General features: G+C 46.8%; 1 protein-coding gene across 2 annotated transcripts in view; it reads right to left on the minus strand.

Moving 5' to 3' along the window:
• The window catches only part of MON2 (MON2 homolog, regulator of endosome-to-Golgi trafficking), a 1,155,350-nt gene that overhangs the window by 278,626 nt on the left and 853,192 nt on the right, over positions 1–23,532 (minus strand). For both annotated transcript variants that reach the window (XM_069629845.1, XM_069629844.1), the window contains one exon: positions 11,087–11,277. In XM_069629845.1, the coding sequence (XP_069485946.1) occupies positions 11,087–11,277 (191 nt within the window). The remainder of the gene's footprint in view (positions 1–11,086; positions 11,278–23,532) is intronic.

The following is a 23,532-nucleotide window of genomic DNA, read 5'->3' on the forward strand; positions in this document are numbered from 1 at the left end:
TCACTCGAGGTAATTTATGTGCCTCTCTGTCTCTACCAGTCCACAACCCATGAACTGAGAGACGGCCCAGAAACACTTCCCACCCCTCTAGTGAGGAATACGTGGTTATCGCCACCAAAAGAAGTGCCATGGAACAAGGCTCCTGTCATATTGTTGGTATCCTCTCTCCATCAAAATAGATCTCCCCCAAGGGTTGGAGGAATATCGACCTTGGCCGACTGTGATCCTGTCCCCTGGTCTCATGAGGCTGCCAGGTGCATTTGAATCCTCCTCATTTTGAGCCTTGCTAGGGGAACAGATAAAATGCATGTAGCAAGCAGCCCCAACAGGTGTGTCATTACCTGGCTAGACTGGCATTTTATTGCAGCCAGTCTAGCCATTGCTTAATGTGTCATGCCACTTATTACTCAGCATCTTTAATAAAGCAAGCATAATAAGTAGTATTGCCTCGTACGTTTTGGTGTAGTCGTCCATCTAGTTCTTACTGTAGCATGTATTTTGTTATTAACTGAGCGTCTGTGATGAAGCAAGCATGGTAAGTGTTCTTATGGGTCTAGACTGGTTTACATTGGAACAAGTTTGGACATGTTTTCTCATTGGGACATGCCACGTTTAATGGCCAAATCAACGGAAGTATGTTCTTACATAGGAGTACTGGCATGTATTGGCCGAACCAGTGTTATGCCCAGTGCAAGTAATGATACTATAAAAAACATCTCAAAGCGAACAAGAGTAGTTTCTTATATGAAGATATTAGCATATGTTGATGGAGCCAGCATGGAAATGTATGGGCACAACAAGCAGGAAAATGTTTTTATACAGGCATATATTGCAGGGACCAGCATGACAATGTATTGGGAAATGCACCAGTGCACTTTTGTAAATTTTGTCATTAGTTAAACACCCAACAAAACCCAATTGCAAACTATCTGGCCTTTTACCCAATTTATCACAGCAAGTACTACTGTGTAATGCACCATTTTAACCCATTATTGAATTTTTTTTATATGGAGACGGGAGAATCCCCCCCGATCCTCCCAAACCAGTTTTCGTTAGTTCGGGCTCCCATGCTACGTTCGGTTGCAATCACATACAAATATTTACACTCTCCAATAAAACAACTCACCAGCCACCACTGGTATATTTGGGGACCAGGCACCGCCCTTTCTTCCTACGCTAGGTGAAACATTTAAGCCTTGATTGATTAAAAAACATTTAGTTCTTTCACCTGGAGAAGTGCCTGCCTCTGTAGCGGCATAATCATCATGGACAGAGCGCACACATGGTGGTCTGGGCCGTCCTGTGGTGTAGTGTGCCGAGTGCTTTGTTAAGTAGTTGGGGGGTCCTCAGCATGGCAGGGGGTCCCCCAAATGTTGTGCTATGCCACGGGATACCACCACACCGTTGTGTGATTGCTCGTCAAAAAGTGTTTCACTGCTGCCAAGATATCCTTTCTCTTCTCCGGGGTAGGACAAATCCTGGCCTGCACTGTGTTCCAGTGGAACCCTATGAAGGTAAGCCTTGAGTAAGAGAGAACTCCAACTTCTTTAACTTGATCGAAAACCACATCTGGAACCGAATGTCAAGTAACATCTGCATAGTTTATGTAGCCTCTGGGGGTGATGAGCCTGTCATTGAGGTAGGGGTAGACATGCTGATCCCTGTTCCTCAATAGACTGGCTACTGCATTCATGATTTTGGTAAGTACTCTGGGCGCAGCATTCAGGCCAAAGAGAAGAACGCTGTACTGGAAATGCCTTCCCATGATGGAGAACCGTAGGAATTTCCAGTGAGGGTGCCAGATTGGTATGTGAAGATATGCTTCCTTCAGGTTCATGGCACATAGCCAATCTCCTTGACAGAGACACTCTGCGATTTGAGCCAGTGTTACCATTTTGAAAGTTTGTAGAGCTGGATAGAGACTGAGGAACGACAGGTCCAACGCCACTCTCAGGCCAACCTGTTTTTTCTTCTGGATTGCAAAGATCCTGCAGTAGAATCCTGTGCCCACTTATACTGCAGGGACTTTTTCCACTGCTCTGGACTGTACCAAGCTCTCCACCTCCCTGAGCAGTGCTGGGGAGCCTATCTGTAAGAGGAGGGGAGACGAGGAAGGGGGCTGAGTAACAGGAAGATGAATCCCTCCTGAAACCAGAGAAAGTAACCATCGGTCTGAAAAAGGCAACACCATTGCTCCTTGTGCACAGCGACTCTGCCTCGAACAGCAAAGTCGTGGGCCCGGACATAGACAACACTGTTTCTTTGGCTCAGAGGCTGATCCTGAGGAGTGGGAGGCAAATAAAAGTCTTTGTTAGTAGTCCTCTGTTGCTTACACCGGTGAGCACTGGAAGACTGGTTGGGCTGCCTGGATCTCCTATCCTGAATGCCCTTAAAGACCCCAAAGAAGCGTGATCTGCTCGCTTGCCTACATTGCGAATGATTGAAACCCTTCACTGCGGCTTGGCAAGCACTGGTAGGGACTTGGACGACTGGGTGCTGGTCTTCGTTTTGGTGAGCTCCAGACCTGTGGAGGAATGGAAAAGCTCGTTTCCCTCAAAGGGAAGAGACAAGAATCTATATTGTACATCACTGGTAAACCTGGCGACATGAATCCAGGCTGATCTCCTTAAATCCACACCAATGGACATGCACTGGCTAGCTGTGTAGTGTGTGCCAGAGGTGACCAACAGGTTTTGCGCACTGATTTTAGCCTTGTGAAGGCCAGATCTGAATGCGGTCTGCCTTTCCAGTGGCAGATCCTGCATAAAGTCTGCAATCTCCCGCCAGAGGTGTTGATTTACCGGTGCTAACAACGCATCTCCATTAGCCTGACGCAGATGTATGACTGCATTGAGATAAACATTCTTTCCGAATTACTCCAGTGTCTTGTCTTCCTTACTAAGCACAGCTGCTGACGAGGACGATTGACTAGATTAACCTGCTGTCTCGGGCTTGGAGTATAGAGATGCAGCTGCCACTATTGCTGAGTGCGGCTGAGGATGGGATGAGAGCAGCAGGCTGTCACTGCACAATTGCCTATAATTTGCATCAAGTTTTTTGCTAATAGCCCGGCACGAATGCGGGTTGTCCTATAGCTTCTTGGCGACCTCTAGGACGTCTTTCTGAAGCAGGACCCTGGACTTGGAATGAGGTTTGGAAAGCCAGAACCACCACTAAGACTCCCACCTCTGGTTGCTCTTGAGTGGGCAGGGGCACCCCTACAAACTCTGCCAGGGCCAGCAACCTCTCTTGAAAGGCTTAGCTGACAAATTGACTGTTCGGCAGAAACCTGTGCAGTTCCCTCTGGGACCACTGCAAAAGATTTAGGACTACAGGTGTTTGGCAGTAAACCCACTTGGTAGCAGTCTGTGCCACACAGATTCACTTGGTAGCTGTGGCTGAGCAGTCAGACTTCCCTCAAGAAGAGTTAGGCAGTATACAGAGTATTCACAATAGGTCAAGAGAACACAGTAGAACGAGTAAACACTGACCAGGGCTTGGTGTAAAAGAGATATAATTATTTATTTTAAAACCACATCTAGAAAAACACTCAGGCACTAATAGTAAGCAATTCAAAAGCACGGTCACTAAAAGATATACACTCCCTTAAAAGAATAATTAGACAAGTCTTAAGTAAAGCCCCACTTATTTTCAGACAGCAGTGAGCGCTTAACATAGATGGCACTCTAATAGTTTGTTTTAAAAAAAGGGAAAGAAGAGCAGAGAACAAGTTGAAACAGATCCCAACACTTTTATCAGAACATAACAAGAGAGGAAGGCAAAGTAAAACCGTGAAGTTAGAGTTCAAGAGGCCAGATCCACTTTCGGAGGATCCAAACGAAATGTGTCCAGGGTCACACTGTTGTAGTGCACAAAAAGTCTCGTAAAGGTTCAAAAAGGAGTTGGACCAAAGAAAGGGACCAGTTAGAGGGTCAAGGCGGCCAGCCCAGTTCAGAAGGTTAAGGGTTATTATTACCTTGTAGCAATCTTTAGAAAGGGAGGCCTGGTGGACACGGTACCTTAAAGTGGTGAGAACGCTCCAGCGGGGGCAGTTGTTCCTGGCAGCGGGTGCAAGTCGGTGCTTCGTCCGGGGGAAGAGAGGATCTCGTCGTGGAGGAAGACAGGAGTCCGTTGCACTGCCAGGGAAGAAACCAGCCGCAGAGTTTCTCAGGTACAAGGAGCGGTCCGGTGATTCGCGGTTCATTGGCGAGTGGCTATCCGGCTGCCGGGGTGCTTGGCACGGGCAGCTCGACCACAAACCGGGCTGGGGTGCGAACAAAGAAAGGTAAACTGGTTGTGCCCACCAGTCAGGGAAAGAAGCCTCTCCAGCCGGGAGATCTTCTCTGTCGTCGGTGAGTCAGTTCTGCAGGGCTCCACCGGTGGTGTCGTCGTGGTAGGGCGGCTCAGCTTCTCCCTCGTCGGATTCTCAGGTCCTGTGGCGACTTCTGAAGTTCCAGTCCCCAAAGCCCTGCTTTTATGAAGAAAACCCCCATTCACTCAGCCTAGCTGTCACTCAAACATGCTAAGTGGTGGGCTCACCACTTGGGCCAATCACACAAGAGTGCGACCTGAGTTACCAAGGTAACTCGGTCCAGGGTGCCTAAACCCCCTCCCTCACCCCCTGTGGTACCCAGACAGAGTGGCACCACTTTTGGAGGCTTCTGTGGAGAAGCCCGCCAAAAAGTGGAACAAAGGGCTCGACTTGGGTTGGAGTCACGGAAGAGAACACAAACGCCATTTTAGAATCGAGTCTTGGCAAAAAATACCAACCGGAGAATTAATATTAATTAAATAAAGCGGCGGTATGTTCGAGGCTATGAGAATTAAATAATTAAAGTTGGTAGCCTCGAACAATGGGAAAATCCCATAGGAAAATATTTGCGGTCGAATATAAAGTAGTTTCCACTGCCACAAGCCAAAACTCGATCAGGGGGGGCGGAGACGTGCCCCCTCGACTAACAGACCCCGGGGAAATCAAATTGCCCCGACCAGTACGTCCACAATATGAAGGTTTGTACTGGTTTCTGTTAAGAATTTGGGACTAGTAAAGCCAATGGCGACTTTACAGGCCCTGGGAGACAGTTGTCAGTCCCAGGGTAAGGAGTCTATGGTGGGGTGTCACTATGACACCCCTGTGTTACTGCATGGAGGGTGCTGTGTAACACACACAGGGAAAACACATGAGACCCTATGGAGTAAGGGACCCCATAGCCCATAAAACACATTACCAGTCAAAGGAATACCATAAATCATGTCCAAGAGCGGGAGAAAAAGAGTCTCACTCTTGGCAGGAGGAAAAAAAACAAACTCCAGAAATCCAGCAAAGCTGCTGGGGGACTCACTAGGTTAGGAAATTCAGCCTAAAGAGAGAATTCTCCCTAACATTGACATCTGACTCCTAGTCGTCACATGTGTCCTGTCCCTTACCGAATGAACTTGACTGGTCCTGCATGCCCTGACCCAGTACTGGGTCCTGAGGCCTGCAGTCCAGCCCCAGCGGCTGCAGGGCATCTAGTATATGTGGAGCCGCTGGAGGAGGTGGTGGAGGCAGAGGCGTTTGAGGCATTGGCACCATGGAAGCGGTGGGTGCGTAATGACAGGAAGGCACCCCATGGGGCTGCGGATGTTCTTGTGGCAAAACCTCCCTGATGTGCCCCTTGAGGAGCACCGACATTTGCAGAGAGTCCATTAATTGTGGAAATCTATCAAAAAAATCTGTCCTTGCATGCTGGGGTGGCCTGCACTGAGGAATGTGTGCTGCCTGCCGTGGGTGTCCATGTCGACATGACTGGGATGTGCGGACCCTGACTGGGCTGCAATCCCAGCGCGGTATACCTCTGTGTTTGATGAAAGGGGCAAGACGTGCACCATGGGGTAGCACCACTGGGCCAATATACACTGACCACCACCTCAGCCGAATGTTTGGTAGGCTATGCCGCTCTCTGAGGGAGAAGACGCCACAGAAGATGGCTGGCAGATCCCCTACCGACCGCCACTTTGTGACTCTGCTTTCACTGAGCCGGAACCGGACTGCGCAGGGAAGCGTGGTCTGTCTGGCGTGCCACTTTAAAGAGGTGGCCCTGTTGGACGATCTGTGCGTACACCAGTTCTCTTATGAACCTCGGAAGTTGGTCCAAGAGGCGAAACGCTGTCAGCTGAAGAGTTGGTAGTTCTTCCCAATGACATGCCGTCGGCCAAGGTATAGCCACAGAGCCACAGAGCCTGCTGGTCCCTCGGACGCCTGTCTGGTGAAAGAGCTGTTACGCTCCCCTTTACTACGCCTGGTAGAATCCTTGAATGCCTTGTTGCAAGCACTGGTAGCCGTGTAGGCCTCAGGCTTAGTACCGGTAGAAGGATCCTTACGACCCTTCCCAGACCGAGAACTTCCAGGAAAGGCGAACCTTTAAGGGGTGCCTTAGAAAAAGAAGTCTCACTTACCTTGTCTCGAGACTTGGAGCGTGCACAATTCTTCAGATGGTCAAGAGGAGACCTGGACAAGATCTCTCCACCTTGCTAACCTGTTTTTCAATGACAGCAGTGTCAATGCGTTGCACACAACGCATGGTCAGATTAACGCCAGATCCCTCACCGCTCATGCATTAGACATTGCCGACCTTATCAAGACACAAGAGCTTGACTTCATTGCGATATCTGAAACATGTCTACATGCAGCTTCAGGACCATTACATTCTCTCGTCATTCCATCAGATTATGCTGTTACTAGATGTGACCGCAACACATCACAATTTAGAGGGGGTGGAGTTGCCTTCATCCACAAAAACTCTTGGTCTGAGAGACATACCCAATCTAACCATCAAGTCAGCTGAGCTACTTTCGGTAAAGTTACCTTTATCGCCCAATCAAATTACACCTCATTTACAGACCACCTGGCACTGTGACATCTTTTGTGGATGAGATTACATTTTTAGTATTAGACAAATCTAAAACTAATTCGCAAATTATCCTCCTTACAGACCTAAACCTGGGCCACCACGATCCTAATGACCCTGCCGCGTTTGACCTCGCCAATACCTTAACTGACTTAGGTTTTATCCTTCACATCAAAGATCCTACCCACATCAAAGGGAGGAAACTTGACTGGCTGGCTGATGTCAACTGCAACATTAGTCTACTAACTAATTCACCCTGAGCATGGTCAGATCACCACATTATTACTTTCAATATTGATGCGATCCACCGACCCACACCTACGATCGCGCCTGTCCACTAGAAACAAAAGGGACATAACTAACGACAAATGACTCCCTCTTATACTTCCCACCCTTAATAAAGTTACAGATTCTTGCTCTGATCCATCTATCGTAGCGGATACCTATAATCACGCCATGCTCACAGCTCTAAATTCAATAGCCCCCATCAAACTTCAGAAACCGAAACCACACGCACATCACAACTCGTGGTTCACACCACAGCTAGGAGTGCCCCGTAAAGCTAAATGCAGTGCCGAACCCTGGTGGAAAAGCCACCCCTCTGATGCCACAAGGACGGTCTCATCTTAGCCTCCCTCAACTACAAAGAAGCTATCTTCCAGGCTAAAAAAGAGATTTTTAACAATCGCATCGCACAAGCAGACTCCAACACTAAAGAATTATTTAAGATTCTAAAGGAACTTGAATCACCTGGCCCGCCCCCTGATACCTATATCAAAGATTTGCCTACAGACAGTTAAACCCAGCACCACTCGCCCGAGTACTTCCCTTTCGGCCATCCCTAGCATTAAACCTTTTACCTTCTCTCCCCTCTCTATTGCCGAAGTTGAAGGTATTATTAACTAAATCAAACCATCCAGCCGTCAAGGTGACGCCTGCCCTGCTCCTATTATCAAGGAAGCCTCTAAGGATCTAGCTCCATTTATCATGCTTTCATAAATTCATAATTCAAAACAGGTATTGTCCCGGACAAATCTTACAGATCCTTGGGTCATCCCCCTGCTAAAAAAACTGTCCATAGACCCCAGTATACCAATGAATTACAAACCTATCACGACTATCCTGTTTTTGCTCAAAATATTAGATCAAGCAGCCTACCTTCAGATCTAGGACTACCTCAAAGTTAACAATCTTCTTGGTCTGAAACAATCTGGCTTCCGCACTAGGCATGAGACTGAAACAGCTCTGATTGACCTCAAAACACAAATTGAGGTTTGTAAAGACAATGGGAAATTAGCCTGGCTCTTATTACTTGATCTTTCAGCGGCTTTTGATTTGGTTAATAACCACATCCTGTGCCAGCACCTCACATCAGCAGCCCACTTCTCTGACTCTGCCACTGCCTGGATCAGTTCCTTCTTAAACAACAGATCCATGCAGGTATTTTCCCCTTCAGCTTCTGCTGACCCTGCTACCATTCACTGTGGCGTCCTTCAGGGCTTGTGTGTGTCCCCTACACTTTATAATGTTTTTACCAAACCACTTTTTGATGTTCTTGACTATCTGGGTGTCTCATACACTAATTATGCTGATGACACCCAGATACTTATCCCCATCACGGTGATTATACAGTGGACACTAAATCCTTGAACAATGTCTACATGGTCATTCAGGCTTGGATGGCCCATCATGAACTCTGCCTCAATGACGACGAGACGGAACTCCTCATTCTGGGTTCCATTCAACGTCTTAACAAACTTGACCACTCCTTCAAGTCTTTCATCATTGACGGCAACGTCATCAAGGTCTCCAAGGACACAAAAACATTAGGAATTTATCTTGATTCCACACTATAATTGACCAGACAAACTAATGCTGTCAGGTCAGCTTCGGCCTACACATGTGCATTGATCACGGCCTGCAGACCATTTCTGTCCACCCCTAACTGCATCATACTGGCCAGAACACTTACCATGTCCAAGATAGACTATTGCAGCGCCCTCTACCTAGGGAATAGACTGTCCAACATTAACACACTTCAAACTACCCAGAACAATGCCATTAGAGCGGCATTAAACATTCCAAGAAACCAACATATCTCCGACCACAGAAGTAATCTTCATTGGTTGCCTGTCAAGCACAGAATCTCTCTGAAAACTCTTGCCCTGACGCACAAGTACCTTGGCAATAAGGCCCCCTCCTACCTTTCCAATCGCCTTACACTCCACACCTATTCAAGACCCTTGAGAGCGGCCCAAACCCACAGTCTCTCCCTTCCCAGATTCAAATTACAAAAAGCAGGGGGTGTGAGCTTCCCCGTCCTGGCCACCAAGCTATGGAACTCCCTCCCTAACGACATCAGAATTGAGCCTTCATTCCACTTTTTAAAGAACAAAACCAAATCATGGCTCTTCACACAAAACTGATATACTCGCTATGCTACTTCTGACACGGCCTGCGGTCATGAGCTTTGAGCCTGTGACTCTCTCGTTTTATTGTATATATTGCCCTGCACCTAACTTATGTTGCCAGCTGGTTCGTACCTTTTGTGTCTGTAACTTGGTAAGTTCGTAGCTCTGAGGTCGAGACCCTACGCCCTCCTTGTGTTATTGTACATATCGCCCTGTTCTTAATATTTACCATACTGCTAATAGGTTCCTGCCAATATGTGTCTGTAAATTGATTGAGCTTTGCTCCTTTCGCTACTGTATGTAACTTTAACTGTTGTTCTACAAGATTATGCGCCCAGTTGCCCTTGGGCCAGGTGCGCTTTATAAATAAATAAAATACAAATACAAATGGTCCCACCTATGGTCGGGGAACGAACACTCCAGACAGAGTGAATGAGTTTCAGATGCTGGGAAAGGCACGCCACACGATGCGCACTGACCAAATACAGAGGAACCCGACATGCGACAGGGGATCGGGGAAGCCGAAGGCTGGGGAAAGTTGAAAAAAATGTGACAGATGTATGTTGAAGAGGAAGGGTGCATGGGCAGCTAAAAAAATATGTTGCTTCGGTAAAGATGTCCCTTCCCGTTGTGCAGAAAAAAGGGACTGAGTTTGGCGCTGTGGGGCATGGTTGACGTGCTCGGTCACACCTATCATTACGCCCATGTGTGCACAAATGTAATAAATTAAATACATTTAAAGAAGTGCTGATGCTGAGGAGAAGTGCTGATTTGCAAAAGGCTCCGGTCCCGTCCCCGTACGGAGACGCCCATACAGTATGGAGGAAAGGGGATGGGACGTAGGAGCACTTAGCGTTATTCAGAGTAATTGCTCTAGTAGTATGATGTATCAACTTCTATTTGATTGTATGGTTTTTCCCCCAAGACCATATTGTACATTCAGGAAGCATGCATAGATGGTTCCTCATCGGAATTTGGTTCTGTCAATACTCAACCTTATTTACATGACAGCATGGTTTGTACCATTCTAGTTATCACCGGCTCTACACATTTCTCACTGCTGCGTGGAGGTGCTGGTATTTACAAGTATCTACTGAGAATGGTCACAGATGGCCTCAAGAACAAACCAACTCCAGATGAGGTTCAAGGGTTTTATTTTTCTTTCCAATTTTGGATGGAGGGTGGCCTGGGTGGGCACAGAGCACCATACTGAGCTGGGGGGCCCAGAGCAGCGAGACCTGCAGGACAATGATCAGACGGTGTGGGGCTGCAGGACCGTGATCACATGGTATGGGCCTGCAGGCCTGAAATGAGACAGTCAACTGTTCCATTGTCGGAGTCTGCAGCTGTTCTAAGGCACGCGCATGCAGGAGCTCCCTTAATTAGCTTGAGCCATGACGCAGTCATGACCCATCTCAAAAGGGTGATACACTTTGGGAGGGTCCCAGATAACACTACAATCTCCAACATCTTGAATTCTAGATTTCCAGCCCAAACATGACAGCTCTTTTGGCTCCATTGGCCCAAAATGGCCATATGCTAAGTAGGGCTTAACTGGTCACATAACCAAATACTGCACGGTGAGCAAAACAATATTACCTTTAAAAATTGCGATTTTTCCCATACATACGTATTGTGGTGTTAATGAAAACCTGAAAGTGTACCTAATCACACCTTTATTCAAACAAAGACAGTTCCTTTTAAACAGGAACATAACAAAGGGAATCTATAACATTTCCCCTACAATTTTATAAATACGTTTTTGTGAGGTTTTACTGTACATACCTTTTGGTAAACAAAAAGTCTTCAAACGTGTTGGCTAGCTCTGGCCACATGCTGTCGAACTTTCCTGAAGAGGCATGTTGCCTAGCAACTGGAAGCCCAATAGACAAAACTTTGAGAAGTGATGACACTGCTAGCTTCCATGTGCTTTCTGAAGGGCAGGCATACTTCAAACTCAGGGGCATCCTTAGTGTCTAAAAAGCAAAATATACGTACATTAGCTTTACACAGACACACAAGAAACATTGCATTACTTGAGCTAACTAACCAAGAATCCACACACGCTGAGAACATGTGAACTATCTGACACCCATCTGCATTGATATTTACCCTCATAAGATTACTTGCCGTATTCTGGCACTTTTCATCGATTTAGGTGTGTATGTTCTCCACTATTCGCACTGACAGACATCTTCCTACATGGCTATCCCAAAGCACTACATTTCTGCTCTATAAGTTGAAGGACATGATTTACGGGTTTCTGTGGTACCATCCCACAAACGATTTCATCGAAGGTCCTGGGCTGGGCAGCACGTTAACGGCATTATGACAGACACAGTGTTCCTACCATCTGCTACCGAGATAAGGGCATTGCCTTGTTTTAAGCGAGGAGCTAAAACAGATTGGGTTATGTTGAAACAAAACTTTGTTCATGAGTAGGGTTCAGTTAGCAAAATATTTAATTTACAATATTGCCGGTAAAATTAGAGACTAGATAGTAATTGACCAGCTGAGCAACATCCACTGTAGTGCTCTTCAAGGAACATTGCACTTCTCAGTCGCTTTAGGGGTTTGCCATCTCTGCCCCGCCTGAGGCCACAGGAGGGGCCACATCTCACTCAGGAGCCACCTTGGGCTTGCATGTAAATCACATGTCTGATTTCCTTTAATGCTGGTGATCTTCCGGACACTGAAAGATAACAGCTATCTGGGCGATTCTGTTTACGGTGGAATAAATCTTATTTGCATGGAAAGATTTAAAATCCCTTTGGTTCATCAAAGGGAACTGGCAGAGTAGCAGCCAAAATTAAATGAGCTGTCGGCCATCTGGAGGGTGACGGATCTTTTGTTGCTCATCCTTGTTTGTCACCATTTATTGAAGTATATTATGGCGATACAGAAGCGGAGTCCAGCGCTCAAATAGTATTAGCTGCAAATTCCGACCAGACTATGTACTGAATTCAAACAAGGGGAGACATTCAGGTACATCAAGGAACACAGGAAAAAAGAAAAAAGGCTCAGAGGGGAAACCATTAGCTATGCATAAAATGATAAACAATAATGGGCGGGTGACATATCCTACAATCCTACCAACACGCAAGCGAAGACCTGTACTTAATCACAAAACAAATCCAAACAAACCTGCGTTCATCCCAACAGTGCAAAAATGACTCTTCAGGAGAAGTACACACCTGGCCTAGGCATTTTCCGAGTAGCATCTTTAGTTACCTTAATGTATACAATCCCATCAAGTGTTATTTGGCAATATTATCACAGTTAAGTGTTTTGATAATGTGTGAGTGTTTTAATGTGTTGCAGTGTGTGCATGTGTCAGATATGTAATGTGTGTACGTATGTGTGCATGTGTGTGTGCACGCTTTAGGCCTGAGCTTTGGTGTTTCAAAACCTGTTACATCAAACTCTGTGCACATTTATTTTTTACAACATGTCTTTTCCTCCTGCCAGACCCCACCCCAGTACAGACCATAATCTGTCAAGTGCATCCAGATGATGCCCATCTGTATGGGTTCAGCGATATGTAATGTAGGATAGGAAAAAAAAACCTTACTAGAGCAGCAAAGGCCATCTTCACTTGGCCAACGTCATGTAACTATCAAGAAGGAACCATTAGAATCAAGCAGCCAGTGCAGCAACATACAGCTGTCCCTATCACAGAAGAACAGAGAGCTTGCCCTAGCAACATGCTATGAAGTGTGTTGCCCATCTAAAAGTATGTCAAGAATTGTACAGGGAATGAATAGTATGAACTGCCATATTTCTATAGGAATTACATTACTTAATCAACTGTTAAATCCTGGTACTATCTCTGGGAATCCAAATGTACTTTGTTCAACTGAAACCCCGTGCCCATGTCAAGACCTAAAACAAATGTAGGGAAACTGTGCTGCGCGCAATGGAAACTGAATGTATCCTCAAGTACAATATGCACTTTTCTTTCAGTTTGTCTTTCACAACTGCAAAAAATTGCACATGACAAAATGCTGGCCAAGTATAAAAGCCGCACACCTTTTTTGTCAAAGAATCTATAACAAAACATGTCCACTTTGTGTAAAAAAAGCGTGTACTGTGTGGCAAAATATAAAGAAGACATTTTACAGACCATGATGAGCAGTATGAGAGGTCTTGTCAGTAAGTGTCTGGCCTCCCAGCCACACAACCTGGGTTTTAATCCTGTCATGCAGCTTTTTAAGTGGGGCAGAATAGTTTTTTTTTAATTACTTGAAAACACAAAGGTGGCGGCATCTGCTCTCTGAAAAAAGTGGGCAGATGCAGCCCACCCACGTGGTCCTGACTTGTGTCCTGGTAATACTTGGGCCGCTTCTCTGTGTAGCTTTGTAATTAAGTAATACATATTGGGAAGGACTGCAGCACTTAAGATTGCAGAACCTGTCTTCACACCTTCCTGGGTGGACGCTCTCGCAGTCTCTAGCTGCCACCTAGTTGACAATTTCTGTCAGCAATAAGCAGCTAAATAAACATCAGCAAAACAAATATGTCTGGATCTACAAGGCTACGCGTGTGAATAAATATAAGTGTGTATGTGTGCCTGCACAGCCATATATACATAATGTTAGCTTTGATTTTTCTGATACCTTCGAACTCGTCAGTTTTAAATTAGGCGCGATTAGTAGAGACCTCTGTGGCGATGTGAATTCGACAGATATGGCCGATGTGGTGATCTTTGATCATGCTTGCATGATTTTTCCGATAGACCGATCATTGGGAGGTGAGAGGAATGGTAGACAATGGAGATTCAATACTCATTTGCTACTGGATCAGGATTTTAAAAGTCATATTGACAACGAGATCTCATTATTTTTTAATGATAATGTTAATTCTGTCAGTACATTTGTCCATTGTCTGGGATGCGCTGAAAGCCTTCGTGCGTGGTAAGATAATTTGTTTGCCTCTTACAAAAATAAAAAGAGACTGTGACAGAGATTTTGCGCTTAGAATCCATTTATAAGCATTCTGTAGAGCAATATACCTCTTCCCCCTTCTGCTGTTACCATGACTGCATAGCTGAGTGCAAAGCATTCCCTAGACAGTGCATTACACTCTAAAGCAGAGAAGGACTTGTTTTATACCAGACAAGCGTTCTGGGATTGTGGGGAAAAATGAAAGTTACTTACCATAGTGACTAGAGTACTCCTAATCCTTAGTCCCTTTTCCTCCATCCTTGTGGGTGTCGCCCAACATCAGGACGGTACCGGAATGTTTGGCAGTGAAAAATAGAGCTTCCCCTTTAAATTAGTATAGCGCGAAGCTTCGTGGCCCTGGTAATGCCCTTCCACCCTCCCCGATTCCCCGCCCTCCGGCGCCTCCCCTCAGTCCGCTTTGAACACATCAGACAGTTACATACCTGGTCACACTTTTAACATATTAGCCCCTGGCATAGAAGCAATGGAAGGTGGGTGGGACTTACAGAGGAAAGGGCACCAAGGACTAGGAGTACTCTTTAATTACTGTTTAATTACTCATACGTCCCGCCCCCTTTCCTCCATCCTTGTGGGTTATTCCACCGAACAAGTCCACAGGGTGGAGTCGTGACAACCTGCCCCATATCTAGGACGAAGCAAAAAGGTTCTTCAGAACCGCGTGACCAAACTTTGCATCGCGTCTGGAGCTGGTGCCCAGTGAGTAGTGCTTACAGAAGGCTGACGGAGTTGCCCAAGTAGCTGCCTTGCTGATGTCATCCCAAGCATGCCTCTGAAACTCAACAGCCGTGGCCTTAGCTGTGACCGCAGGGGCATGAATCCCCTCAGGAACTGGTTTGCCCATGGCCGTATCAGACACTGAAATGGCCTGGACCATCCAACGGGCGATAGAAACTTTGGAAAACTGGGTGCCAGGAGACAAGCCCCTAAAGGTGAACAATGCCTCAGACGTCCTGAACGATTTTGTCCGAGAGAGGTAGAACTTGAGGACGCGAGGTCCAAAGAATGCAGAGCTGTTTCTGCCTTCGACTGAAGGTTCGAAAGAACACTGGTAGGCAGAGTTCCTGATTTAAATGGAACAGAGAGACCACCCTGGGCAAGAGGTTTGGATGAGTGCACAATATGACCTTGCCAGTAAGATAGCTCAGTGAGTTGAGCACTCGCGCTGCTATCCGACTGTGATCTGCAGGTCGCAGGTTCGAATCCCAGCAAGGCCAACTCAGCCTTTCATTCATCCGAGGTCTATAAATGAGTACCAATTTAGGTTGGGTGATATTGTAAGTAAATATGTGCTCTGTAAAGCGCTTTGGATTAAGGCACTATATAAATAACACATCATTATCATTACGAAACATGATGAAGGCCTCGTATGATAATGCCTGCAGCTTGCTGACCCTGCGAGCAGACTGATATGAACCGTGCGCCATGAATGAAAGAGTAGCCCTCCAGAGTAGCCCCCCCAGCCTGACAGCGAGGAATCAGTTGTCACCACTAGGGTGGTCTCTCTACAGCCACATTGCAGTGCATCAGCCACCTGCGAAGATCCATGAAGGGCAGGGGGGATTGGGATCCTGTACGACTGAAACCCTTTACTCTGGTCCCAGGTGGACGGGAAGCACCTAATCTTGAGGCACGCGTGCAAGATGCCATTAGTCCCAGAAGGTGCTGGAACCACCATGCCGAGGTGGTCGAGTTGGCCACAAAGTTCCCGCTTGCCTTGCGGAGGGAGAGGAGCCCCTCGGGCATAGGGACCACTCGCTGCACAGCAGTGTCCCAGCGCACTCCAAGGAACACCAGATTCTGCACGGGCTTCAACTGCGTCTTCCGCCGGTTGAGTGAAAAGCCCAGCTGATGAAGAACATCTGACAGGCATTGGCAGGAGTGCACCGCCCCCTCTGGGGAGCTGGCTCTGACCAGCTAGTCGTCCAGTTAAGGGTTTAACTGGTGGCCCTCCAGGCAGAGGAGACCAGCCACCGCATTCATCAGTTTTGTGAACACCCGAGGGGCCGAAATGAGGCAAAAGGGCAGCACCATGTACTGGAAATGGTATGACAATCGTGAACCACAGAAACCTCTGATGCAGCTGGTAAATGGAAACATGAAGGTACGCATCCTTGAGGTCTAGGGAACACATCCAGTCCCCTGCACACAGAGAGTTTGCTATGTGCGCAGGAGTAATCATCTTGAAGCGTTTAAGCAATATAGACAGGTTGAGGAAAGACAGGTTTAGGACTACCCTCAGGGCGGCCTGTTTTTCTTGGGTACCGCAAAAATCCTGGAGTAGAAACCGAAGCCCCTGTCTGACCGATAAACCGGTTCCACCGCCTGCAGCTCCAAAAGAGAAAGGATCTGCCGTAAAACGACCAGGGACCCTATCGGACGTAGAGGAGGAAAGGATGGCAGAGGAAAAGGAAGAGGAAGACTGAAGCCTGTGGAGACTATAGAAAGGATCCAAGGACTCTTGACAAAATGCTTCCAGCTGTCCTAGAAAAGAGCTAGGCAGACGCCAACTGGGGAGATGTGTTCCTCGACCATGACTTCACTGCCTCTTGCCGTTTGAGGCGGGGCCGAGGAAGAGGAGCAGAAAAAGCATGCAAAGTCCTCTGCTGCGTCCTTTTGTTGTCGCTCGGTGACCAGTCAGGCCTCTTCGTACCGCAGTCCTGAAACCCCTTGAAGCCGGTGAAAACACAGGGTTTGAAGTTGGTTCTGCCCCGAGACTGAGGGAAGGACTTCTGCCCTGGTTCAGTTAGGATGGCCAAGGACTTGGCGGTTTGTGTGCAGGTGATCTTTGACAGCTTGTCATTGGTGGACGAATGAAAGAGGTCCAAGCCTTCAAAAGAAAGATCTAGGGTCATCAGATGAAAACTTAAGTGTCATGCACCTACGCCATCCTTCTCATTTCGAACCCCATGCACAGCCTTCTGCTGGCTGTGTCGATGTGGGAGACAAAAGACTCCATGAGGACCTGTGCAACGGCCCGGGCACCGGCCAGACCAGCCTTGAAGGAGGCTTGCATCTCCAAGGGGAGGTCCGGAAGAAACTCTCCCAGCTCCCACCACCACTTCTGGTTAGCTTCGGCCAAAAAGGCATCAGGATTGGCCTGCCGTAGATGCAGCTCTGATATTGCGTAGCACTTTTTGCCCAAAGATTCAAGGAGCTTGTACTACTTGGACAGGCAAATGGAGGAGGCTCCCGAGGAGGAAGACGATGGTTTAGAATACAGCGATGCTGCAGCAAGCACTGAAGAGGGAGGCTGGGGGTGGACAGCCAGGAGCACCGGCTCCCTGTCGGTCAGCCTGAACCTGCTGTCTAACTTCTTGTTTATCTGGGCATTGGGCTTCTCCTGGACCTTTCTCACCACCTACAGGACAGCCTTGTGGAGCAGAATGCCAGAACAGCTTGTGGTGCACTTGTCCGAAACCTCTGGTAGTACTCCCGACTCCTGGGGGGCTTCCTCCGGCAGAGGGATCCCCAAGAACTCTGCAAGACGCTGAAGGCGGTCATGAATAGATACAGAGGGTTCAGCATCCTAGGCGTCGTCATCATCATCATCATAGCCGTCATCACACCCCTCCCCCCTTTTCTTTAGACTGCGTGGTGTCAGGACCCTGGGACACGGGTGCCGGCAGAGCCCCTTCTTGCGGACCCGAAGACGGGTCCAACGGTTGCTGAAGGAGGTGGGGGGCGGTGGCGGTACAGGAAGCAGCGGAGGGGTCTGGATAACCGACAAGGCCTGGACCAGGGTAGGGACGGGCACTTGCATCGCTGGAGTATTAGGCGGAGGGCCCAGAGCAGGAGGCAGAGGGGGCACAACCTGCAGGATCTCCTCCTTTACTATGTCCTTGAGGAGCCCAGTCATCTGCTGGGAACACATGAAGAGGAAGCACTCAAAGAAGCAGTCCTCGCAAGCCGCCAGATCCTGAGGGGCCCAGCCCTCCGAGCCCCTGGCACCTGGGCTGGTAGTCATGCTGGAAGGTACTATGGACCGTCTCTTGGAGGTAGAACCAGACAATCCCTAGCCCCTTGGGGTCGATAAGGATGAGGCTTGGGAGCTGGTAGCCTTAGAGGCCGCAGGCCTGCCAGAACCTGAATCCTAGGAACCCTTGCCCATGGGGCCCCTGGGAAGGAGTCACCGCGCTGAGAAGCCGTACTAAACAAAGGGCCTACCATGTCTTACCTGGAGGTCCTGGAGATGAAGCCTGTAAGGTGACCTGGAGGAGCAGTGTAGCAGATCTCCTTCCAACGTGACAACTGATTCTTCAATGCCTGGTGACCGAGAGCGCTGCAAGCCGTGGACGCGTTCCAGCAGCGGTCAGGCCTGAGGCACTAAAAAGAGTGCATGGGGGTCCGAGGCCAGGAACAAGCAGTCACAGGAGGCACATTCTATGAATCCTCCTGCAGCTGACATGCGCCGGGTGCAGAAAGGCACCAAAGGGAGGTAAACCAGATTGCAAAACAAAGTCCACCATTTGTAAAACATGTTTTGAAGGATTGGAGAAAGAATTGCGAGAGTTCTGGCATACAATATTTCTTGAGTTGGGATTCTTGTCTTTGGAAAAACCCGGCTATTCAGATTGATAAACGTACCCTTTTATGGTCCTCTTGGCAATCTGCAGCTATTTGGAAATCGGGGCAGGTTCATGATGGATTTTCTATGCTCACATTCGAGTTCCTGTGGTTCAAATATAAGTTGCATCCATCAGAAGATTGACAATATCGTGTGCTTTGTGATGTTTTTGAGACTCTGTTTGTAAGCTTTAACGCCTCTTTGCATGCTGTCCCCTCTACATTGCATTTGTCCAAGAGCATGACTCTTTCAGCCTCATTTTTGCACTAACTTGTCACTGCGATAGGTACTAATGCTGCTCCTGATCATGGTAGGGCCGTATGGCATTCAGACATGGGTTTTGAGCTTTCAGATGGCAAATGTTTGTTTGTTTGTTTATTTATTTGTATAGCGCTCTTGACCCAGGGGTATATGTGCGCTTTGAGCATCTGGTTACAGGCAACAGTAGGGAACAATAGTACAACAGTAATGTGGCATATAAAGGTTGACAATAAGGCAGTTAGTGCATAGATAATAATAGGCAAACACAATAAGAAGCATTTGAACATTGGTTATGCATACATACATGGTTGGTTATTTGTTGAGTAACCAGGTGATGACCTTAGTTCTGAGGGGTTGGAAGGTAGGTGTGGATTTGATATCCAGTGGAATGGTGTTCCAAAGTTGTGAGGCCAGAGCTGGGAAGCTGGATCCAACAGCTCTTTTGAGGGAGTATTTGGGCACCGTCAGTTGTAGTTTGTTAGATGATCTAGTGGTTCTAGTGTTCTGTCTTAATGTAAATTTGTTAGTGAGATAGGGCGGGGCTAGGTGGTTAAGAGCTTTGTATGTAAGGCATATGGTTTTTAAGTCTATTTTTTGTTGGATGGAGAGCCATTTGCATGCAATTCTTGTAGCGGAGATGTGTTCTCTTCTGGGAAGATTTAGGGCTGCACGGAGTGCGTTATTTTGTAAGACTTGCAATTTATTGATTACTGTTTTATTGGCACCTACATAGAGGCTATTACAGTAGTCCAGTTTGGATTGAATGAGTGCTCTGGCTAAAGTGAGGCAGTTGTTGGGGGAGATCAATGGTCTGCCGGCCCTAATTAATTTACCAGTGTAGGCAGTGGCTGAGGCAGTCATATTGATTTGTTTGGCTAAGTTGGTATTCGTGTCTAAATAGAAACCGAGGGTTTTTACACTTTTGGCGATGGGTATGGTGTTACCGTCAATGGTAAAGCTGGTGTAACCGGGACAGAGTTTACGGATGGTATTGGGTGAGCCGACAAGAAGCAGTATGGTCTCATCATCATTCAGGCAGAGGCCATGTGTGGCCATCCATGCCTGAATGATGGAGAAGACTTCATTGATCCATTTGGCGTCCACGTTGTAATTACCGGATAGAGTGAGGAGTATCTGGGTGTCATCTGCGTAGTTCGTGTAGGTGACACCCAGATTGTCCAGCTTGTCAAATAGGGGCTTTGTAAATATATTGTACAAAGTAGGTGAGACACAGGATCCTTGTGGGACACCGCAGGTATTGGGGATAGGGTCAGCCGCTGCTAGGGGTGAGAAGACCCGCATGGTCCTATTGTCCAGGAAGGATTGGATCCATGTGACCGCAGAGTGGGAGAAGTGTGCTGCCGATGACAAATGGTTGCACAGGATTTTGTGGTGACCAGGTCAAAGGCAGCGAGGGGTCGAGGAGAAGAAGGATGGCAGCCTTACCTTTATCTTTGAGTTCGTCTATCTGGCATTTGAGATCAACAAGGGCCGTTTCTGTCCAGTGTTGTGGTCGAAAGCCAGATTGGCGAGTTCCTAGTAAATGATTTGTCTCGAGGTAATCCTGGATTTGTAAATAGGCCACTCTATCAAGAATTTTTAGTAAGAATGGGACGGTGGTAATGGGTCTATAATTCGTGGGTATGTCAGGGTCGAGGGTGTTTTTTTTTAGTAGTGGTAGGACCCAGGATTGTTTCAGATTACTGGGGGCCAAGTTATTGGAGAAAGACAGGTTTATTAATTTAGTAATGAAGGGGGGAGAGATCCCTAGCTGCATCTTTTATGATCTGTGCAGGGCAACTATCCCCCTTGCAGTTCGAGGGTTTCAAGGATGCTATAATTTTCTGTACCTCCCGTATGGATACCTTTTTGAAGGTAAAGCCTGAGCTAGTGGCGGTAGGTGGAAGAGGGGTGGGACTGGAAGTAGGACCAGGAGTGAGTTGTTGTCGTTTGTTGTCAATTTTAGTTTGGAGCCCTGAAATTTTGTTAGCAAGGGCATTCTGGATTCCTGTGCACCAAGGTTTATCCTTAGTGCAAAAGTCAGTGGGAGGAGTGGGGTTTTCTAATTCCTTTAGTATGTTAAATAGCTCCTTTGTGCTGGAACTTGCCTGGGAAATCCTGGAGTTGAGAGATTCTTTCTTAGCGTGTATGATCTCATTTTTGTGGAGATATTGGTGAGATTAGTTCTGTTATTTACTGACGGCACTGATTTCCATAGTGCTTCGAGTTTACTTTTTTGTTGACGGAGAGTTTTAAGCTCCGGGGTGTACCATGTATTCAGGTGCTCTTTAGGTTTCCCTTTGCACAATTTCAGGGGGGCAATGATGTCGATGGCTTTGGCCATGGAATCGTTGTAGACGTTGACCAATTGGTTCAAGTCAGTTGTGGCTGGTAATGCGTTCAGAGTAGGGATCACCAAGGGTATTAAGGCTTCCGCTGTGATGTTGCTCTTTTTCCTAGTTGAACAGGCAGGTGCAATAATAGGTCTTTTATGCGCTAAGTTGCTGGTATTAATGTCAAATGGGAGGAAGTAGTGGTCGGTCCAAATGAGCTGTGTGGGATCTTTCAAGGTAATGTTGCAGTTAAGGGCGGTAATCCAGTCAAGGATTCTGCCCTTCGAGTGGGTGGGTTTGGAGCAGAGTTGTTGGAGGCCATACTCCTCTAATGCTGCGGCCAGGGCAATGGCTGGGGTGTCGAGAGGGTCATTAAACCCAAGGTTGAAGTCTCCAAGTATAATCATTTGTGCTGATGGTTTGGAGCTTTCGGCAATTAGTGAGGTGATGTCTTCCACAAATGAGCCAGGTGGGCCCGGGGGTCTGTAAATTAAATGCAGCGTGATAGTGCTTTTAGGGGACGTTTGTAATTTGTGCTGGCCCATATAAGTTTAGGATTGATCTAGATCCGAGGTTTACCCAGAGGATTTTTCATTTTACTTACTGGACATTTTCGAGAATGATACATTGCAAACATGTTCATGATAATACATGTTGGAATTGTGGTTGGAAGTCTGAACGGTTTTGGTCTTATTAAATTATTAAACGTTTTTGGGAAGATGTCTCTCTATGGACCTCGTGTTGGATTTTTCGCTTCCTTGCAAACCTTTGTTATTGTGTGCTGGGATTGTTTCCGGTAGATTTTCGGCTATTGGTTGGCTTGCTCTTCTGGGTGTCTAGAGCACTACTGGTGGCCAAGAAGCAGGTTTTGAAATGCTGCAAGAGTGACATTAGACCTTCAGTAAAAGACTTATTACACAACCTGTGGATTATTTCAAGTAGAGAAGAGAAACTTATCGGATGATGAATAAAGTAGATAGATACTGTGATATTTGGGATGTTTTCAATGAGTTATAGACTTGATGTTTCGCCCTTTTTTCTTCTTTTTCTTTTCTCTTCTTTTTTCTCTTTCTTCTCCTCCGCTACATGTAGATAATTGCTTACACTTGATAAACTGGGGTTCTTGATATTGTATCAACTATCTGTTCGGATTTCTATTGTTGATTGTATTATACTGGAAATTCAATAAACATCTGCAGTCTTGAATAATAGCTCAATGGAGCAGTATGGATTGAGGGGTTCATACTAAGATGTCTCCCTGTTGCCCCATCATGTCCACATATCAGGGAACTGCTTAGTTTGGCCCCATTTATCTTTTTGTCATGGTTTGAATTTTAGTGGTCTACGTGTAAGCTGTAGAGGCACTTGTAGGGTGATTATTATCACAAAGTTAAAAGAATGCAGCACGGGAGAGTTAGTAGCCGCAGATTATAAAGAAACATGCAGCCAGTGGGGATTTGAAATGCTAAATGTCCTCTGAAAAGCTATCAAATGATTTTTGATAGCAGGGTCTTAATGTAGAGGAAAACAGAGTAAAAATGCAACTGCGTGATAAGATCGGTGCTTGATACTGCAAGAAGCCCAAGGGAGGTGATGGAAAAGTGCACATTTAATGTCCAGAATGACAGGGGCATGTTATTGGGTAATAAGATTGCCAACATAGTGTAGATGTTGTGTCCCACCTGATGCTTAGGGCCCATTTCTACAAAAAAATGTTAGAAGGCCCCGCTGGATGTTCACCTTGAAAATTAAAGTGATTTTCATTGACTGTTACTTGCATAGCGTGTTCGCAGCTTCATGGGAGATTTATAGTTACCATGACTGCATATACTGTATCCTGCAGGTTGATGAAAGTGATTTGGCAGTCCACACTGGCATAATGGCTGCTCGTTCATGGGAGTAATTTACAGTCGACATACTAACAGATTGTGTCTGCAGCATCATGAAATGTATTTCCAATGATCAGTACTGGTAAAGATTTTGTCTCCAGATTTATGAAAGATATTTACATAGATAGATTGTGGCTGTAGCTCCATAAAAGTGACTTAAAGTCTTAAAGTGGCAATGCCAGGGCATATTGTGGACACAGGCATCATGAACATTTTGCTA

The sequence above is a fragment of the Ambystoma mexicanum genome, chromosome 12 (genome assembly GCF_040938575.1).
Source record: "Ambystoma mexicanum isolate Mex_15411 chromosome 12, UKY_AmexF1_1, whole genome shotgun sequence".
NCBI lineage: Eukaryota > Metazoa > Chordata > Amphibia > Caudata > Ambystomatidae > Ambystoma > Ambystoma mexicanum.